This window comes from Oryza brachyantha, chromosome 11 (assembly GCF_000231095.2).
Source record: "Oryza brachyantha chromosome 11, ObraRS2, whole genome shotgun sequence".
NCBI classification, from domain to species: domain Eukaryota; kingdom Viridiplantae; phylum Streptophyta; class Magnoliopsida; order Poales; family Poaceae; genus Oryza; species Oryza brachyantha.
In genome coordinates, this window is record NC_023173.2 from 14,775,896 (window position 1) to 14,795,764 (window position 19,869).

The 19,869-nt window shown below is 40.9% G+C and overlaps 1 protein-coding gene across 1 annotated transcript; it reads left to right on the forward strand.

Annotated features, from left to right (window-relative positions):
- Positions 1-10,286: 10,286 nt before the first annotated feature.
- Positions 10,287-18,509, forward strand: LOC102718497. The gene is made up of 2 exons (XM_006662962.3): positions 10,287-10,787; positions 13,910-18,509. The coding sequence occupies exons 1-2, from the start codon at positions 10,378-10,380 to the stop codon at positions 17,799-17,801; spliced, it is 4,302 nt and encodes a 1,433-aa protein (XP_006663025.2). The 5' UTR covers positions 10,287-10,377; the 3' UTR covers positions 17,802-18,509.
- The last annotated feature ends 1,360 nt before the right edge of the window (positions 18,510-19,869 follow it).

Here is a 19,869-nt window from a genome sequence, read left to right on the forward strand (position 1 = left end):
AGACTCGCCTCTATTGTATTGATATGATCGTCAAGGTTTCCTCGGTCACTTATTTACACCTGTATCTTAAGTTTACCTATCAAATGACGATTCTATTTGAGTTATTGGTCGATACAGTATTGCTTGGAAATCTTTGCTACTGAATTCGGAACCATTGTCCGTTAATATGCGATGAGTTAGACTGAACTGGAAAAGAAAACATCATGAATCTGATGGATGATGGTTCCCTTGGATTTGATCTCCCAAACAGGCTGTGGTTCAATCCATGCGGTTAATTTCTCTATAGCCTCGGCTATGAATTCGTAAGCTCCCTATGCTTGTGGGAAAGGAACGAGGCCGTGTTGTTCGCTTCTTCTGCAGGTTTTCTAACCGACGCATAAAACGTACCGACGGATTCACATATGATTAATTAATTATTAGTTATAAAAATCCTGAAAGATGGTTTCATATGATTTTTAAAACAACTTTTCTTTAGAATATAAAAGCACACTGCTTAGAAAGTATATTTGCAGAAAAACGAGAGGATATAGGTTGTGTAACTTGGGTAAAGAACATGGGCGGAGTATCTCCAGACCCCAACATAAGGAAGGCCATGACAAAACTAGCTTTCTTCGGTACGGAATTGACGAGCTTTGCATCAGCGGACAAGAAAACAGGCATCTTGCAGGGCAGTGGCTAGTGAAAACATCGTCGAAAGGCTTTTCCATCTGTTGTGCACCCTATGGAGTTAATTCTGTATTTTCCCTTCAGTGAAATCTTCGAAAGGCCAGTAATGAACTTCATTATAACTCTATTGTACCCATTTGTGGATGCACTAAGATCTGACTACGGTATTGGAGAATGTCGGGTTTGGATGGTGCCAAGATATTTGTGAGATCGTGCCAAGGAGAAAAACATAACTATTTCTTATACGTGTTCGTGCCATTTAATGATATGTAATAGACCCTACTCATATTTATATATATTTAGTGGAAGTTATTTAGAGTATAAGGTTGTAGCAATCTACCCTTCTAGCCTATCCAACTATAAAATAGGAACCAAACCAATAAGACTGAAGTCGGTTACTAGCAGCGAGCCAGCTCCTGGGAACTTGACTTTGTCTCTAGATTCGATGCCCTCCCATCTTGAAAGGCCATTGTGTTTATACTACCAAGTATTCATTCTCCAAATATGACTCCACGAAGTCTTTAGACAATACAACCGGGTGGATTGAATCACAGCTGATCGGACTGCTTATCTTTCCTGGTCTCGGTACGATTTTCTTCTACTGTATGCTTTCTAATAGAATAAAAGATACCTATCTGTATATTGTATAGTATGTGATATTTTCAAGGCCACATTATTACAGGTACACGAGGCATCCCATGACTATAATACTCACACCAACTTGTCTCAAATTGTGGAGTAGATTTTTCTCTTGGCATGACAATTTTCTTACGTGCTCCGGCATCTTCGTCGAGATAGTATTAGAGACAAAGCATGATCGGAAAGTCGACGATCTGGATTGGCGTAATTATATGGATTGGCTAGCGAGACGCAAAGATCAATGGTAAGCAGTAGATATAAAATTACCTAGGTTCAGGCTCTTAAGATAAGATAATAACCTACTCCTACTTAGATATTGTATTTTAGTGGAGAATATATCAATAATGAATCAACCGATCCAATATGACGTACCCTCTTGGGAAGCCATCATCATTCTTATATACCGAGAGGCATGGTTACATTTAGAAACCTAATATAATAAGATTAAGGCCTACCCGACCCAGATATGGTAGAGTCCAGCAATTCCGAGATATAATCTGAATATTACTAAACTCCGTAGTGACCCAGTACAAAATTATATTGTTCGGTACCCCTTACCTATACGGATACGTACATGTATTGTTCCGGGTATCCCACAGAAAGGCACCCTCCAATCGTCATTTAATTCCCTCAATTATTTTTTAGATAACAGATAATCCAGCTTTGACTTCAAAAGAAATTACAATCACTTATTATAACCCGAGATTCACACATAAGAGCAACACAAGATTGACCAAGTCTCTAGACAATGGACTCTAAACATAAACAAACCAGAGAATAACAAATCAAGAAGAAATCCTGTTGCTAAATCTCCAGCCGAAATTCACAAAGATTTGCATGGTCGTAGATTCAAGCTTCCGGCATGCATTGTAGATCAAGTCCTTGGTCTCGTCAAACTTTTATAGTTGCGCCCAAAACTGGCACCAATATGTTGCCCTGAATAATAACTGCATATATATTTTAGATAGAGATTTATTAAAAATCATATCATTTCTACTCAACCGTAAAGCCCAATATAAAGCAGATGCCCCTACTAGAATTATTTTTGCAATCTTTGATTGAACTCCATTCAACCATCCTCCACCCATATAAGCAAAACTCGTTGGTATATTCAACCCAAAAGATACGTTAACACTCTCCATAGGAATTTAGCAAAATGACAATCGAAAAAAAGATGTTTTATAGTTTCTTCATTAGAACAATAACAACACTTCTTATCACCTTCCCAATTCCGTCTTGCTAAATTATAATTTGTTAAGACCACCCCCTTATAAAGATACCAAAAAAAGATCTTAATCTTTAGGGGCAACTTTAAATTCCAAATATGCTTATTTGTATCTCTAATACCATTATGAATAAATGCTAAATAGATAGAATGGACAGAAAATTGTCTATTTTGATGGAGATCCCATTTAAATATATATTTTTGATCATTCAGACGAATATGTATAATTTTAGCAACTAAGTTATACCAATTAGCTAAATTATATCCGACTAAAGATCTTCTAAATAAAACATTTAACTAAACAGAACTCATAACAGTTGCTATGAATTCCCAGTTAATTCCCTCAATTATAGCCACAACGTTGTTGACTGTTGAATTCTCGGAAGGAGTAGTAGGCGAAGCTGGCCTATCATGAACCCTTGAGCCGTTGTCAGCAGACACACAGTCGGTTGAGCATCTTTGTTAGTGATCGCAGGTTTGTGTAGGACTTCTACAACCACAATTCCACAAATATGCTGAGGGAGGCAGATTATCGTTAGGAAGCTATCATTGCCAATTTATCGACTTCGAAGCTAGTATTTTTTATGATAGGCGTGCCAAACTTTGGGGCCGCCGAAGCCTCTTTTGAGCTTTGGCATCGCTATGGAGTACTATTTGGACATATCGGGGATGGAGCTTTGGTAGTCTTTGTGTACTTGTCGACCAACAAGTTGCGAATCTCCTTTTGTTTGCAGTCATTTAATTTCAAGTGCATTGGGCACTGGCTGCCCACAACTCTGCTAGGAGTCCATAGTACTCGATTCTTCTGTTCAATGCTCGAAGTTATAGTCTTGTGGCATACTTGTGTTCTGCATTAGAAAATGAACAAGGACATGCATGTGCATGTGCGGTAGAGATACCGGGGTGATTGTTTCGGCGTATCTGTAAATGGAAAATAATTTATAAATAAAACTTATATATATATATATATATATATATATTTAGCGATCTAAAAACCAAAACTAAGAGATAAAATTCAATGAAAAAACCACAAAATCAACTTCAAATCTAAAGTTAAAAATATAAATTTAGCTTATAAGCATGAGTAGAAACGAAAAATGAGGTTAGCCTGGGTAGCGTGTGAATTGCTCTGAGTCACATAACTAACGGCAGAAAACACAAGTTGGGTGCACATGCAAGAATATTTATATCTATATATGTGCAAGCGTACATATTCATATATACTCCCTTTATTTTTTTTAATTGTCGTGATTGACTTTTAGATATATGTTTCCCTTCATCTTATTTAAAAAATTATATAATTATTAATTATTTTTGTTATGATTTGATTTGCAACTAAAAACTTTAAGTGCGATATATAATTTTGTATATATGAATAAAATTTTTGAATAAAATGAAGGATCAGACATAAATTTAAAATTCAACTGCATCAACTTAAAAAAATCAGAGGAAGTAATATATCCCTGTGCAGAAGAACAATACGGAGTGTATGCATCGCCACCAGCGGCCAGCCAGGCATACAAACGGACGGAAGGTCACTGCCACTGGTAGTCATGGCTGAGCTCAAAGTGTCGGTGGCATCATCTCGTCGTACTTCACATTGCCCAGTTGCATTTATTTGTTGTCTCGACGGGCATCCAAGATGCAGTACGTGCATTTGCTCGGTGATCCCGTCTATGGATTAAGAAATTGGTCGATGCTAGTTTACGACTCCGGCCGTGACGACGGTATGGATCTTATCTTCACGTTTTCTCGGTCATCGCATTTTGGTAATTGACACTCTCTCTAATTAAAATAGTTGAATTTTGAATCTACGTTCGATTTTGATTGTTCGTCTTATTTAAATAATTTATATAATTATTAATTATTTTATTATGATTTGATTTATTGCTTAAGACACTTTAAGAATTACTTATTGTCGAAGATGGACCCGAGGATATGCCGCACGAAGGGAACATGTCATTCAACACATGATCATGCTCTTTTCGATGAAAAAGTCAAAGCCGCTACCATGCCGGCATTGACCCATAGCCCTCGTACGCGCATAAGGTCGTTCCAAGATCACATGGCCTGTCAGGAAGAGGGTCGGGGCAGCCGTTTTCCTCGAGGAGGGGTCGGGCCATACCGAACCCTCGAGCCCTTGGTCCACGCAGTGTGTGGGGCCGAGAGGCCCAACACGCAGCGCCCCGCCATGACATTTAATGCGCCCTGCCACCCACGTGGTGTCGCATTAATGTGGCGTGCGAGTGGCGCTATAAGTCGCTGCTGACGGGCGTGACGGCAGACCGAAAGCATGCCAGAGGTTTGCACCTGCCCTCGACAGGGGTAGGGCACGTGTCAGCCATTAATGAGGAAGGCATTTTACCTCTCTCCTTTACGGAAGAAATGACACTTCGCTTCCAAGGAGACCGGTCACTGTCTCTGCCATGCCTTGGATACGAAGGAATCAGGGATTGCCAGAATTTAATGGGACGTGGCATGCTCATGAAAAGACGTGCACCGTCACCGCACACCTTGGACTAGACACGCATTAAATGCCTAAGCTGTGTGTATATTTTCTTTTTCCCCTTGGTCACGCGTGACCAGGCACCTGTGGGAGCCACTTGTAGTATAAAAGGAGTCCCCTACCTAAGAAAAAAAAAAAGAGAGGAGCTCTCACCCAAACAACATATACACAGAAAGGACTTAGCGCCTCTGACCACTAAGCCCGACTGAAGCACGATTCTTTGTGCCTCAAGCAACCAAGCATATGAGTAGTGTATTACTCCTTCTGACAGCCCGAACCTATATACACCGCCATGTCCACACTCTCCCCGAGGGGCCTGACTCCTCTCTTCTTGACCACGCCCTAGCTCTCGCACACACCCCTTGGCCAAACCAAGAAAAGGAAGGCCCTGCGGCTTCCGCTATAAGAGTTTTACCCTCCGACACTTATAATTTTATATATTTATACAAAATTTTTAAATAAGATAAGTTAAATATAGATCTAAAACTCAACAACATCAAATAAAAAATTGGAGGTACTTCTTTTCATTGGAGAATTGGTATGGGTAAAAAAGATCCAAGTTCATCTATTAATTGTTACCTCTGTTTCATTTATAAGATTTTTTTCTTATTGGACTTACATGGATAATAATAAATCTAGTTAAATACAGATAAAAATTTATTTGATCGAATTTGTGATAAGAATAAAACATCTTATAATATAAAACAAATAATCTATTTACGGATCAATGATACGTAGAAAAATTAGAAATGAACTCAATAGGAGAGTTTTGTCACGTCATCTTTGTTTATTATCAATCATTTTAATTTATTATCGAACGCAGTTTGCCCTTTGGTGATTAGAGTATACCGTGATCTGTTCTAAACTTGAGCGATACTATATTAGTTATAAAATAAATTTATTTTTTAGTTTTTAGATATAATGTTTTAACTTTTCGTCTTATTTAAAATTTTTTATGATTAATATTTTTATTGTTACTCGATGATAAAACATAAATAGTACTTTATACGTGACTAATTGTTTTATGTTTTTTAATAAATTTTTCAAATAAAATGAATGATCAAACGTTAAACATAGAAATTGAAAATTAAAGTTATTATGGGAGGAGGCAGCAGCTGTTTTGTCCTCGTGTGATTACCGTCAATGTACTTTAGTATTACTGCTTAATACGGGTTGTCCTTGTATCATTAGATTAGAAGTCCCGCGTACAGGCCACAACATGGTTAGGGGGGATGGGGGACGGGATCCTCTGAGTTAGCAGTCGGCAAACGGAATTCTCTAACGTTCCGTTCTGAAGTTACATATGGGTATGTTTTGAGCCATCCGATTAAAAACGAGCGCATAAGATCGATCGTTACAGTACTGATGACAATAGTTATAGTGTTTAAAGTCAGAATACTATAGCGCAAGACTCATGTCACTGTGTGTTTTTATGACTTTTCTTTACCAAGTCAAAGAATTCGGATTGATTAGTCAGGGACCTGTGTCACTAATATGTGGACCCATACACGGTAGGGCTCAGAGGAACCTTTTCCAGACGAGAGTCGCTCTATATGCTGTGTAAGTGCGGTCTAAAAGCATATGTGAGAGCATGACTAAAATATACTAATTAAGATCCTAATTTAGTTATTTATATTAAAAAAATATTTTTAAATTAATATGCACGTTAGCTGACTCTTCATCATCAAATCCAAACGACTAGCTAGTTACCATTATCCAAAATTTAGAAACTTCAACCCGTTCAATATAATTTAAATATCCATTTATATTTCTCTGGAAAGTATGGGTCCATCCCTATGTGACCCATGCAGCCTAGTGTGAGAGAGACTTATCAGATTTGGCCATTGAGGGGTAAGTTTAGCTATTTAGATGGCACAAAACATATGAGTAGTCTTTTAGAGATCATTTTTAATTTAATTGCTAAATTTTGGTATATGGAGTCATTTGGTCATTCTTGATCTACGATAATCGGTGCACCTGTAAACCGCGTGAACACTTTATACGCTTAAAAAGTGTATAAATTTTTTATACTCTATGTTTGTATATATAAAATTTATATATAGAAAATTTATAGATGAAAATAAATTTAACATATAAATTATCTAGTAAAAATATGAACTTTAAAAATATAACGCTAGGAAGTTGTATATATTATACACTAAAAAGCTATATGTATCAAATGTATATATAAAAAGCTTATACAATAAAATTTGTACATATAAAGCGTTCGCAAGAGTTATAACAGGTCCATTAGACTTTCCGTTGTATTGGTGTTGGAACCCATCCCTGTCACACCTAAATTGGAAGTGGAGCGTATGATTAACGAAATATTATCTAAAATATTTATAAAATTAGAATAATATGTTTTTAAAATAATTTGTCATTATTTTTATAAAAACAACATACAACTTATCCGTTTAAAAAGCATGAGCTTGAAAAATAAAGGAATAGAGCTTGGGAAACTTTTTTTCGTACACAACCTGAATATTTTGAGAAATGCAGTGTAGAGTAATTTTATGGGTAAATTGCAATTTGGGTCATATTTTATTATCTACCTTTTAACTTTGGATTGGTAAATTTGGCATTATTGGGTTTGAACCAGCATGAAAGATTTTTCCAGTATGCATGAATGACCTCAAACACATTGGTTTGATATTTACCGAAAGAGAGGTTTGATATGGCCAGAAAGTTTAGTGTGATCCAAACATCACCCATACCAATTTTACCCTATCCAAAGTGAAAAGATATATTTTCGGATGGTCTAAAATAAAACATGGGTAATAAAAAGTAGCCTCCAGTGCAATTAACTCTGCTTTTATTCTTAAACCAATATACATATTATTTACATACACAAGCATCTCTTCGAGAGGCTAGTCAAATAACTTTATGACTATATAGCCAAAAAAAATAACTAGTGATATTTCCCATGCACTATAAGAGATTAGCCAAATTATACTATTTATAGTTTATTTTAGCTGTAACAGTAAGTAAAGGTGGAGGATGGCTAGTTAGTTTGACCATCCAAATTAAGAGCATCTCCAAGACACTGGGTGTATGACTAACTAAGCTAAATTTTAGCTATTGTGTGAAAAAACAATCTCCAAGAGAAAAGCTATCTAACCTGGTAGGCTGTTGGAATGACTAAATTTTTTTCCTCAGTAGCCAAATCTGGCTAGTCTCCTCACCTCATCTCAATAACCAAACCTGGCTGGGCCCACATGTCTATTAGGATTTAGCTAGTGAAGATAATTAATCTGTTGGAGTGCACATCAATTTTGCTATGAAATCTTTTAACATGAATAACTAAATTAGGATTTGGAGAGGTAAATTTTGGCTAGTCTCTTGGAGATGCTCTAAAGCTACCAGATCATTTGACTAGTGAAATAGCTAACCAAGCCAAATGATTAGTTTTTTATGTATGTTTTTTGCTGCTCTAGCCAAAATCCTATGTTTTTTAGAAAAAGGTATTTTTACCCACGCTCTATATCCAACTGGATATATACAACCATTTTTTTAATTCAGGAACTTAGTCTGAGTAGGGGATTTAGCCTATCAAATACTCAATCTGAAATTCATGCTCTTATAAAGATTTGAACTCAGAATCTTAGATGCTACTTAGGTCACTGTAACCATTAGGCTACGTGCCAAAATCTTATATGGCTAGCATAATGATCAGTCCATTAAAGATGCCCTAAGTTTAAGATCTAGCGTGGGTCTTGTCTCCGAGCCGAAGAAGGGATGTCAAGCAGCTTCTAGCACCCCAAGATAAAGTTAAGGACAAGGAGAAAATACCAAGATGATCGCATTAATATTGGTCGTTGTGAATAGCTAGGACGTATGAAATTTCTCGATATATAGAAGAAGAATTGGTGTTTTTTTTGACAAATTTGATCTTGGTAACTTGATTTATTTTGGGACATACCTAGGTAGCCAAGAGCATTTCGACAGTCTCTCCAAATTTAACTCTTCAAATATCTATTTAGCCAACTCTCCATTCTATTTATTAAGTCAAATTTGTTTTTACTCCAACAAACCCTCTATTTATCCTCTGTAATTTGAGTCTATGACAACGGGACTCACGTGTCAGCCTCTATACCCATTCTTTTCCTCTCTCTCCCTCTCCCTTTTTCTCCAGCAGAGAACCACGAGCACACCGTTGGTCGGCACGACGGCCGGGGCGCGGAGGAGCCCTCGCTGTCGTCGGCCAGGGCATCACGGCGTCGCGTGCAGGCAGACGTCTTGTGGGGCGGGGCAAAGGCCGATGGCGGTGGCCGGCGTGCGGGACGGACGGATGCCACGGCTCGCTCGAACACCGCGGCGGCGTCGCGCGCCGGACGCGTTGTGTGGGGCAGGGCGGAGGCCGACGGCGGCGGCCGGTGTGCAGGACGGGCGGAAGCCACGGCTCACTCGGACACCGCGACGCCGATTATGTACTCCCGGCAAGCGACGTTGAACTGGAGGCTATTTCTTCGACGGCGGCTGACGTACTCTCGGACGGTGGCGGTGACCGACTCCTGGCCAGATCCGGACAGCAGAAGCGACGGTGGCGGCCTAGCCAGATGCGGCGGCAGCGACGGCCGGACGGTGGCGTGCTGGCATGTGAGTATGCAACGATGGATGGGAGGGAGATGCGGCTGGAAGGGATGGGAGGATGAGTGAGTTGTATCGTCGGCTCTACGCGTGGGCCCACATTTGGCAAGTCTTCTTGGCTGGCTAAGTTGGCTAGTGGTGAGAGTAGTTTGGCCTAGTGCAAATTTGAGATCAAATTACTAAATTTTATGTTGGAGAGACATTTAGGTATACTGTTGGAGATACTGACACGTTAAAAAGAAAACGAGCATCTCACTTTCCGATTCAGACTACGAAACGTATACTGTGCAATGTGTATTGATTTCCCCTTTGGAAACTTCGAAATGGAAAAAAAAAAGACAAGAGGAATATGAAAAGAAATACGGGGTCGTGGAAAGTCTGCAGTTACAGAACGTGCAGTGCAAAATCGCAGCAATTAATGATAGGTTGGATATGGTGCAGGATGCAGATCATGACATAGCGCCTTATCGTTTACTTACCACCGAAATTTTATTAAATTAGGACTCGTACATAAGAGGTCAATATGAATTTGAGAGTAAAGCATGCTTGAGAGAGAGCGTCCGTCGTCCAAGTCACATAATTAATGGCAGAAAACAAAGTCTGGCTGCATACAAATTCACATCCCGTGCGAAGAAGAAATACATCGGCACCCTCCCCAGCTAGCTAGCCTGCGCCGGCAGGCGAGGAGGCAAGACCAATAGCCGAAAACCACCACCACCATCGAGCTAGCTGGCCGGAGCCATCATCAGCCATGACAGAGCTGGCGGCTGGCGCCGTGAAATCGCTGCTGGTGGTCATCCGCAACGAGGCGGTGCTGCTGGGCGGCGTCCGTGACGACGTGCAGTTCATCAAGGAGGAGATGGAGAGCATGAACAGCTTCCTGGCGCACCTGGCCCGTAGCGCGCCGGCCGGCGGCGAGCACGACGAGCAGGTGCGCACGTGGATGAACCAGGTGCGGCTGCTCGCCCAGGACTGCAACAACTGCATCGACCTCTACGTGTACAGCGGGAACCCGGAGATCCACCGTGCCAAGGGCAGGCTCCGGCGCCACCTCTGGTGGGTTTACTGGTCGGTGCGCAAGATGGTCGCGCAGCACCGCGCGGCCGTCCAGCTACGCCAGCTCAAGGACCGGGCGCGGGACGTCGGCGAGCGACGGCTGAGGTACGTGGAAAATCCTATAATCTTCTATGTATTGCACAGATCCTCATAAGATATTTTTACTACTATAAAAGTCTCTCCAAGTGACACTATTATGATAACGGTCGAAAAACATGTTAACTATTTATACGAAAACAAAAACAAAATCGGTAAAGTCAAACACAAAAACGAACACGAACTCACAGAATATCGAGAATTTCAGAAACAAACCAATTCAAATAAAATTATGTCGAACACGGTCGATATACGAAAAAATAATATAGAATAACAACTCGTTAACACATAAATACATGTCTATAACAAGCAATTAAGTAGCAACTAAACTAAGCAATTAAGTAGCAACTAAACTAGGATAGAGGTATAAGACAATCGGTTACAGTTCATCCGCATCATCCCTGTTAGGATAACTTTTCATGTCTTTTGCTTCTTCTGTGTCCTCGAAGCCCCTTTTCTTACAAGTTTACAAGTTTGCAAAGTGAATGAAAATAAGATAGCAGTATCATCCATGTTATAGCATTTTTAGATCAAAGAAGTTATATCTTCAGTTTAGCCACAACAGTAGACAAAGCCTCCACCTTCAAATGACTCACAATTGATCCAACCATTTTAGCATCTAAACAAAAAATAAGAAAGGAAAAGAATCAATGCATCCAACCAGTAGTCGCGAGAAGGAGAGGGCTCGCTGGTTCGCCGCTCGCGGGAGGAGGAGCCGCGGGAGGGAGGGGGAAGCTAGCGACCTGGCGGTAGGGAGGGGGCGGCTGGTGACCTGGCAGGAGGGAGGGAGCTGCCGGAGCTGCGGGATGGAGGGGCGGCTACCGGAGCCGCGGGAGGAAGGGGCGGCCGCCGGAGCTCCCTGCGCTGGACCGCCTGGTCGCTTGGACCTGGACGGCTAGACCGCTGCTGGATGCTGGTGGAGTAGGAGGGACCGAGGGAGCTAGGTAACACACGTAGCCGCAGGCGACCGCGACTGCAGAGCGCGCGACACCACGAGTCCGCCGCCAGGGACGAGCTTGGAGGACGCCGTCAGGGAGTGATGGGGAGATAGGGTTTTCAGCAAGTGGGCTATTGGGCTTCGGCTGTTAGACAGTGGACCAAATTTGGTTACAACCGAATTTAGCATACGGAATATTCCAAATAAAATGTAGAAATATAGAAATTGGTCGAACAAGTGTAAAACCGTTTTCGTTTTGTTTTCGCATTCCGAATTTTGTGTCCTGTTTTTGAATTTTTAATATTCTGAATTTGTCTGAAAATACGAATTCGATCGGGTAAAATGTAGAAAATGATGTGGTTCGGTTCAGAAAATTTCCGTACCATTTTCATCCCTAGGTGGCACCTACTCCCATTGCATTTTACAATTTACCCCCTTAACTTCGTAATATTAAAAATCAATCAATCTAGATGGATATCCACATAAAATCAAATTGATATGAATATTTCCTATATAAAAAAGATGACCACATATTTCATGAAAAATATTTTCTATTTATTCTAGGAATAACATAATATATTTTTATCCTTTGCAAAGCACAGGCATTCAACTAGTATATATAACATATACAGAAGATAGATACTTGTGATATAAGATAAATATTTCAGTGCATATCTATAAAATTCGATCTTTTATATGTAGATATTTTATTGGACTTTATTATATCTAATTGTATATATTTTATCTCTAACATTTCCCTTAGTCGTAACGAAACTGAAGCGAACAATTGCGACTGGGTTTGAAATGTTGAGTTTCCACCATCTTGTTTTCTATTTTCCAGCATCATAAATTGTATATATGATGAACGGTCCTCCACATTGATGACTACGTCCACTTACGTGTCATCCCTTATTTGTCTCATTTATTCTCTTCCGTAGTCATATATAGCGGGAGTGTCATGGATGATAAAGATGACATAGACGCTCTGAGTGGAGTTGGCGAAGATGATTTGCTATAGATGTCCGTTGAGATAGCTAATCATGTAGTAGTCGTGGTCATAGTAGTCATGGTAGTTAATGTAGCCGCATATTGCCGAAGGCAAAAAAAAGACAGAGTTGCAGTAGTAGATGAAGCATCTTGCAGAAGTTAGAGGATGTTATTGGATATGTCTTTGCATATGTTAGAGGATGTCCTTCGATCATCTTGTAGATGTCCAAGATGTTGTTGACATCAGATCACCATTTTTTGGTTGTGTTCGTCACGTGGGAGGTCATTAGAATAGTGATGTCGGGTTGATGCAATCTTTCATGCCATAGATGACATGGTTGATTCCATTATGGATGAAGCGTCTTGCAGGGATTCCTATTAGAGAACACGAGATATATGTCCATCATTATGGACAAAGAGGTGGTAGCATATTACCATGTTGATAAAGACCACTAAACTTATAGGATCGGCGTAGATGATCGTGTTTATAACATAGAAGAGGTAGAAGATGCAATCAAACAAGCTCGGTGAAGGCGTGGGCTCTAGTGCATCTGCTTCATGTTATAAATCGAAGTTGTCAGTGGAGCTTGATGATGCATGCGTCCATAGGTGGTCATATGTCTTCAACAACCTCTCTTGGCTATAGGTCATATTGGATGCATGTATATGTTGGTGTACGTAAGTAGGTCTGCCGAGGAGTACGACTCGATGATGAGGTTGTCTTCATGTCGAACGGAGCACCCGACCACTGCATGAGGTGTTGATGCTAGATGAAAATTTTGTTGCAGAACGACTTCTTATCGGCACTACTCCAAAGAAAAAAAAAAGTTAATCTACTGCTAAGTATTGGCTAGAAATATAATCTAATATATAATATATAGATGATTAAGGGTGGCTAAAAAGAAATTGATCTAATATTAATCTATGGATAATTTATTGTTGCTAATCAATGCAACGCCCTAGGGAGATTTATAGGGAAATCTTGTGTGTTCCACCATCTTGTGGAAAAAATTAACTATGGAGAAATCCTATAATTTATTATGTATTGCACTGACCCCTCATGTAGTGTATATAACGTACATAAGAGATAGATATTTAGAGTACAAGATAAATATTCTATCGTACCTCTTTAAAATTATATGTTTTATCTCTAGACATTCTATTGGATCATGTCATCTCTAATTGTTGATATTTTATCTCTAACAAGATACGGCGTGGAGGTTCCAGCCAACTCAGTCTCAGTGCTAGGGCAGGCTGATGCAACAGACGACTATGCTAGTGGAGACGATGAAGAAGACTACTATGAAGATCAACTTGCGGTGGCAACGGCGACCCATCATTCTGCTCGAAGGGCCGTCTTTGATGCCCCTACTCTAGATGACTATGTGAAGAGGAAGCTATTGACGTGGGAAGAAGAAACTCCTCATGAAGCCATCGAGACACAGTCCATTGCTGTTGTGGCACCGGATGCACATAATAAGGAAGTCCTTGCTCTTGCACATGAAACATTAGTTGCTCCAGGCTATTACTACCGTCATAGTATCATGGTCAATATCCCGGCGGTGCACCTCAATTTTTTATCGCTACGACCCAAGGAGGTCCTCTTCTACATCTTGCGGGAGCTCAAGCGGGAAGAAGCAGCCGGATCCAAGAAGCAGCCCACAGATCAAGGTAAATGGGAGGAGGAGGATCCTGACCCATGGCAAAATTACTACAAAAAATGCTGCATTTACCGTAGCAAAAAAAGGGCGCTCCACAAAATCAAAAGGAGAATAGAGAAGATGAATATTTATGAAAGGCTTGAGAAGATGAAGAGTGATATTCAAGATGGACAACAGAAGAGAGAGAAGCAACCGTTGCTTCAGCTACGAAAGAAGGGTGTGGATCAAGTAGACCTACCTGTACTCATTCAACTGTTGCTGCTCCAGTCTCAACAAGACCAAGCAAAGAACAAATCAGTAGACATGCATAAATTACCAGAGTGGAACGACAACATCATCACAAAAATAGCCATGAGGCTTAAGGAGTATATGGAAGTAGATGAAAGCAGAAGCAAGCAAGGAGGTGGAGAAGGAGAGAACAAGGGAGAGGAAAACGATCGTGAAAAAGAGAAAGAAGAAGGAGAAGAAGAGAATAAGGAGGAGCAAGAGGATAGGAATGAGGGTAAGGAGAAAAAAGAGGGAGGAGAAGGACAACACACGAAGGAGAAGGAGCAGCACAAGAAGCAGGAACATGAGCAGGATCAGGAGGTGGAGAAAGAAGAAGAAAGGAAGGTGGAGGAGCAGAATAGTGAGGAAACAAAGAGGAAAGGGAAAAAAGAAGAACAAGTAGGAGAGGAGGAAGAGGAAGAAAAGAAAGAACAAAATGATGAAGATGAGGATGATGATGATGATGATGATGATGATGAGGAGGAGGAGGAGGAAGAAGAAGAAGACAACCCGATTCATCTTCATGTAGCTCAATATGCACAGATTCTACGAGAAGTGTTCCCAAAGATCGCCAGTAGCAAGGCTCAGCAGCAAGACAAATTGGCTGCCAAGCAAGCAACAAAGGTTGTAACGACTACATTGGACGAGGACCAAATCAAACAAATGATCAACGAGGCTAATCAAGATGTCTTAAGGCAGATCCAGGGAGGCAAATCCGATAAGAATCAAGCAAAAGGTGAACTTGATGTTCCACCAGATAAGAATCAAGCAACAGTTGAATATGCAGGTGTTCCAGATCAGAATGAAGAGGCTTGTTTTGAAGAAATAGAACAGAAGATTGAAGAAATCAAACAGGAATTTAAAGAGCAGCTAAAAATAAAAGGGATCGTGGACAAGATCAAACATCACTTGACCGAGTACATGATCAAACATGATTTAGAGAATGAGTGCCCCCTCATTATCCTAAAAGTTGACAAGATGATGGATGGATCTAGATGGGAGGAGATTAGAAAGGCTTTGAGCTTATTGGAATGCAGTGCCGATGCACTGATCTTCACTACAGAGAGCACCAAACAAGCTAAAGGATATTGCTATCCACCACGAGAGCCTATAGATTATTCTCTTGTTGGTCTCTACCATTACACGGTTCTCAGGCTTACTAGCAAGCAGAAGAATACAGAAAATTATGACCCTCAGATTTTCCGTGACATCTTGGAGGGGTGTAAAGGGCATGAATTCTGCATGAAGGTCTTTACGCATGCTTTGTATACTAACCCCAAGAGGAGTAATGAAGAGTTAAGGAAGTTGTATAGTACCCTACAGGATTCACAAAAATCATTCGACACCATAGCCAAGAAGATGTTCATGTACTCTTACAATGATCTGCCTAAAGAATACAAGTCATGCTTGCTGTACCTAGCTATCTTCCCCAAGGGACAAAAGATCAGGCGGTCAACCTTGATTGGACGATGGGTTGCAGAGGGGTTGACATTTAAGGAAGATTGGCCTAGTTCTGTGCATGAGGCAAATCGATGTTTTTATGCTCTCATCCGTCGGTGGCTTGTTTGTCCTGCTGATATTAGTGCCATGGGAAAGGTCAAGAGCTGTGTGGTAGGTGATCCAGTTCATGGGTTCATTACCGCAATTGCCAGAAAACAACATATTGTGGAGACACGCCTATCACACCACTTGGCTCGCCACTTCTCCATTTTTAATGATCTCCGACTTCGTAGCTCTGATGGAATTCAGACATTCTTGCAAAGCCTCTCTCAATCATCTCGAGTATCGCTACTCAAGGTGCTAGATTTAGAAGGTTGTCAATGCTTTGGTGGCAAGAACCAACGGTACCTCAAGGACATATGCAGCAAGATGCTACTACTTAAGTATCTAAGCCTAAAGGGAACAGATATTACCCAGCTGCCCAGTGAAATCAACTGCCTCCGTGAGCTAGAGGTATTGGATATCCGAGAAACCATGTTGCCTACAAATGCAACAGTTAATGTCCTACTCTTGAAGCTAAAGCGTCTACTTGCTGGCCGCACTGATCCAAATCCAAGAAATTTTCGCACTAGCGTCCGGATTCCTTCCAGGATAGACAAGATGGTAAGCATAGAGGTACTATCTAATGTTAAGGCACAACACCGTGATGATTTGGAAGATATTGGAAAGCTATGGCAGTTGAGGAAGCTAGGTGTGGTTATTAATGATAAGAAAAGTCACATTGAGAGTTTTCTTAAAGTGATATGTGATCTACATGAGTGCCTCCGTTCTCTATCCATCACTATTCTCGCACACACAGTAGAAGGTACTTGTTCAAGCCCAGAGTTACCAAATGATATTGGCTCTAGCCTAGATTACCATCCCAAGATTCTTGGGAGTCTAACCATCAGTGGAGCCAGACATATTTTTCCATTGTTGATCAAAGGTGGTAACAAGAAGCTTGCCAAGGTAACTCTAAGTGGCACCCCGCTGAACCAAAATGATCTGAATGTCCTCGCCAAGCTACCCACGTTACAGTGTGTCAGGCTCCGGCACATTTCATACTCCGAGAGCGAGCTCATCTTCAAGAAAGAAGATTTCAAATGTCTCAACTACCTTCTTATCGAGGGTTCTAACTTGATTAAAATCGCTTTTGAGGTCCGAGCAGCCTGTGAGCTCAAGAAGATGGTTTTATCTTCCACCTGCATAGAGTCTATTTCTGGGGTTGATGAGCTTCCAAAATTCGAAGAGCTTGAGTTGAGCAACATCAGCTGTGGAAGGTTGCTATCGTCATTTCAAAATGCCAAACATATATCCAAGCTGACTCTTCGTGGTATATTGCTAAAGCAAGATGATCTGCAAATCATCTCCAATAAACTGAACATACGTTGCCTAGTGCTCTTGGACAACTGTTTTGACACAAGTCAGAACCAGATCACCTTCCCAAATGAAGAGTTCATATGGCTCAAACTTCTTATTGTTGACGGCTCTGTCATCACCAAGGTTGACTTCACCAGCGGATCAGCTCCAAGGCTAGAGAAGATTGTCTGGTCACCTTTCACATCTCTCTCAGGCATCGACAACCTTCCTAGATTGAAGGAGCTCGAGTTCAAAGGATACCCTGTCCCAGATGAGGTGAAAAAAGCCGTTGAAAAGAACGGAAGGATAAATCTTAAACATAATAAACCATAAACTTGGAAGACCCGACAAAACGGAGGTGAACAAGAGGACGAAGACAATTCTGGAAGAAACAGGTTTGTGTGTGCTAGTGTGTTTATTTCTTTATGATGTGCGTCAGCGTGCCTTTTATGTTCTGCGTGATGGAATAATTCTTGCTTTCTGCTCTGTCTTTCTTCCTTACTCTGTTTCACGGTTCGAGTCAGTGTAAGCTCGAGGCTTGCTTGTTCAAGCCGGAGCGAGTCCTTACCTAAGTTGGCGCGGCATGCACGCCGGCGTGTGTGGGATGGCACACGATGCAGGTGGGCATGGCGGGCGAGTTAGTAATGTCGTTGGCGCGGCGTCGCGTGCGTAGTGGCATCAAGGCCGCGATTTCGTTTGTGTATTAGCTGTGTGAAGTTTCAAGGCAGTCCAGAAAATGCTGCCGCTTGGCAGCACCAAAAACTCTCTTCCTCTTCGAGTTCTTCGGTTCCTCGTCAAAGTTCAGAGCGAGTTCTTTTATCTGGCTTGCTTGCTTGTGACAGTGTGACACTGCTTGTGTTTCAACTGAGTGTGTTCAGTTACTTGCTATGCGTTAGTGCCTTGTGCCTCTGATAATCTGACTGTGGCTAAAATGCTCCTGTCTATGCTGGGATTTCCACTTGTGCGGTTGTTTTCATTTATCGAACACCATATGCATTTATGTACATTTTTGTGTAATGGTAAGTGTAAACATTTGCGTACTCGTTCTCATTCCTTTAAAAAAGAATATTATGTAGCTTGCTTGACTGGATTCTGCAATTCAAAGATGAAATGGCGTACTTGAAGCAGACATTTATGCAGGAGCTTTTTTACAGCCCAACAAAAAATAACAAAAGTATCTCGAGGTACCGATACCTCGCGATACCAAATCGTTTCTGAGCGTTGAATCTAACAGTGCACATTTTACTCAACTAGATCTAATGGTAGAAAATGATTTGGCACCTTAAGGTATCGGTACCTCAAGATACTTTTTGTTGGACCGGAGCAAATCTCTTTATGCAGATTAAGTACGCCCGAAGCCCTGAACTTTCTGATTACGGTACCAACAGAGGTTTTTTTCAGTTGTATGTTGCCGTGCATTTTTGTCGGTTCGGTGTGGTTTCTCCCGTTGTTTTCTGATGCCTGATGGAGAAGCCAGTATAGCTCAGAAGTTAATATGACTATAAGTTCACGATTCCGTATATTATGCAGCATGCATGACTGGATTCTGCAACTCAACGAAGAACTGAGTAATTGAAGCAGAGCCTTATGCAGATTATGTATGATGATCCGCAATCTGTCTGCACCTTCCGATTGCAGTGCCAGCAGTAGCTCTCAAGGAAAAACATAAGTTGTTTGTATGTTGCCGTGCATTTTGGTCGGTTCCAGAAACTCTATTGTTTTACTATGTAGCAGGATTTCTTGGATTGATTTTTGTAGCCATATCTGAGATGTGAAATCATCTCAATCTATCTTAATTAAAGTGTGTTCCATGACGCGTTTTAGTCTAGCCATTGACACGCAGAAAACTAAGCCTAAATTGCTGGTGGGATGACTTTGTTTTACACGAAATGGGGGTGTAAAACCAACTAAATTGAACAGCAGATTATTTGTTCCATGGAATAATTTATTGATTATATTTTGGCTATGATGCATGTAACTGATGGAAATACAAACCTCGAGTACGAGGATAAGTGCGGCGGCGATGCCTGAGCCGGAGAATATGGAATTATAATCCCTCTTGCTAGTTTCTCAGGGACGATAAAGTTGTTCTACGAAGATATTATGTGTTTATCTAGACTATGTTTAATGGACCTTTGTTATATAACAAATAGTACGTTGATTGCGACCAAAGCCGGTGGGAGGGTATATGGGCGTATACAAACCACGTACCTGAGAGTAAATTGGCGTATATATACAGACCACATACGTGAGATGGACACGATTTGATTAGTACAGGGGGTTGACTGAGAAAAGGAACGGCCAGTCTCCAGTCTTGTCCATTGCTGGTCGACCTCAATGACTCCATCCAGTCCCAACTGGCCACTTGGCCCAATGATTCATCTGAAACTAGATGAAACCC

Bases quoted from the DNA above. Each gene is read 5' to 3' on its own strand.
- LOC102718497 (XM_006662962.3), top strand. From the start codon at position 10,378: ATGACAGAGCTGGCGGCTGGCGCCGTGAAATCGCTGCTGGTGGTCATC. The intron at 10,788-13,909 runs GTACGTGGAAAA...ATCTCTAACAAG, and splicing joins GTCGGCGAGCGACGGCTGAG to ATACGGCGTGGAGGTTCCAG.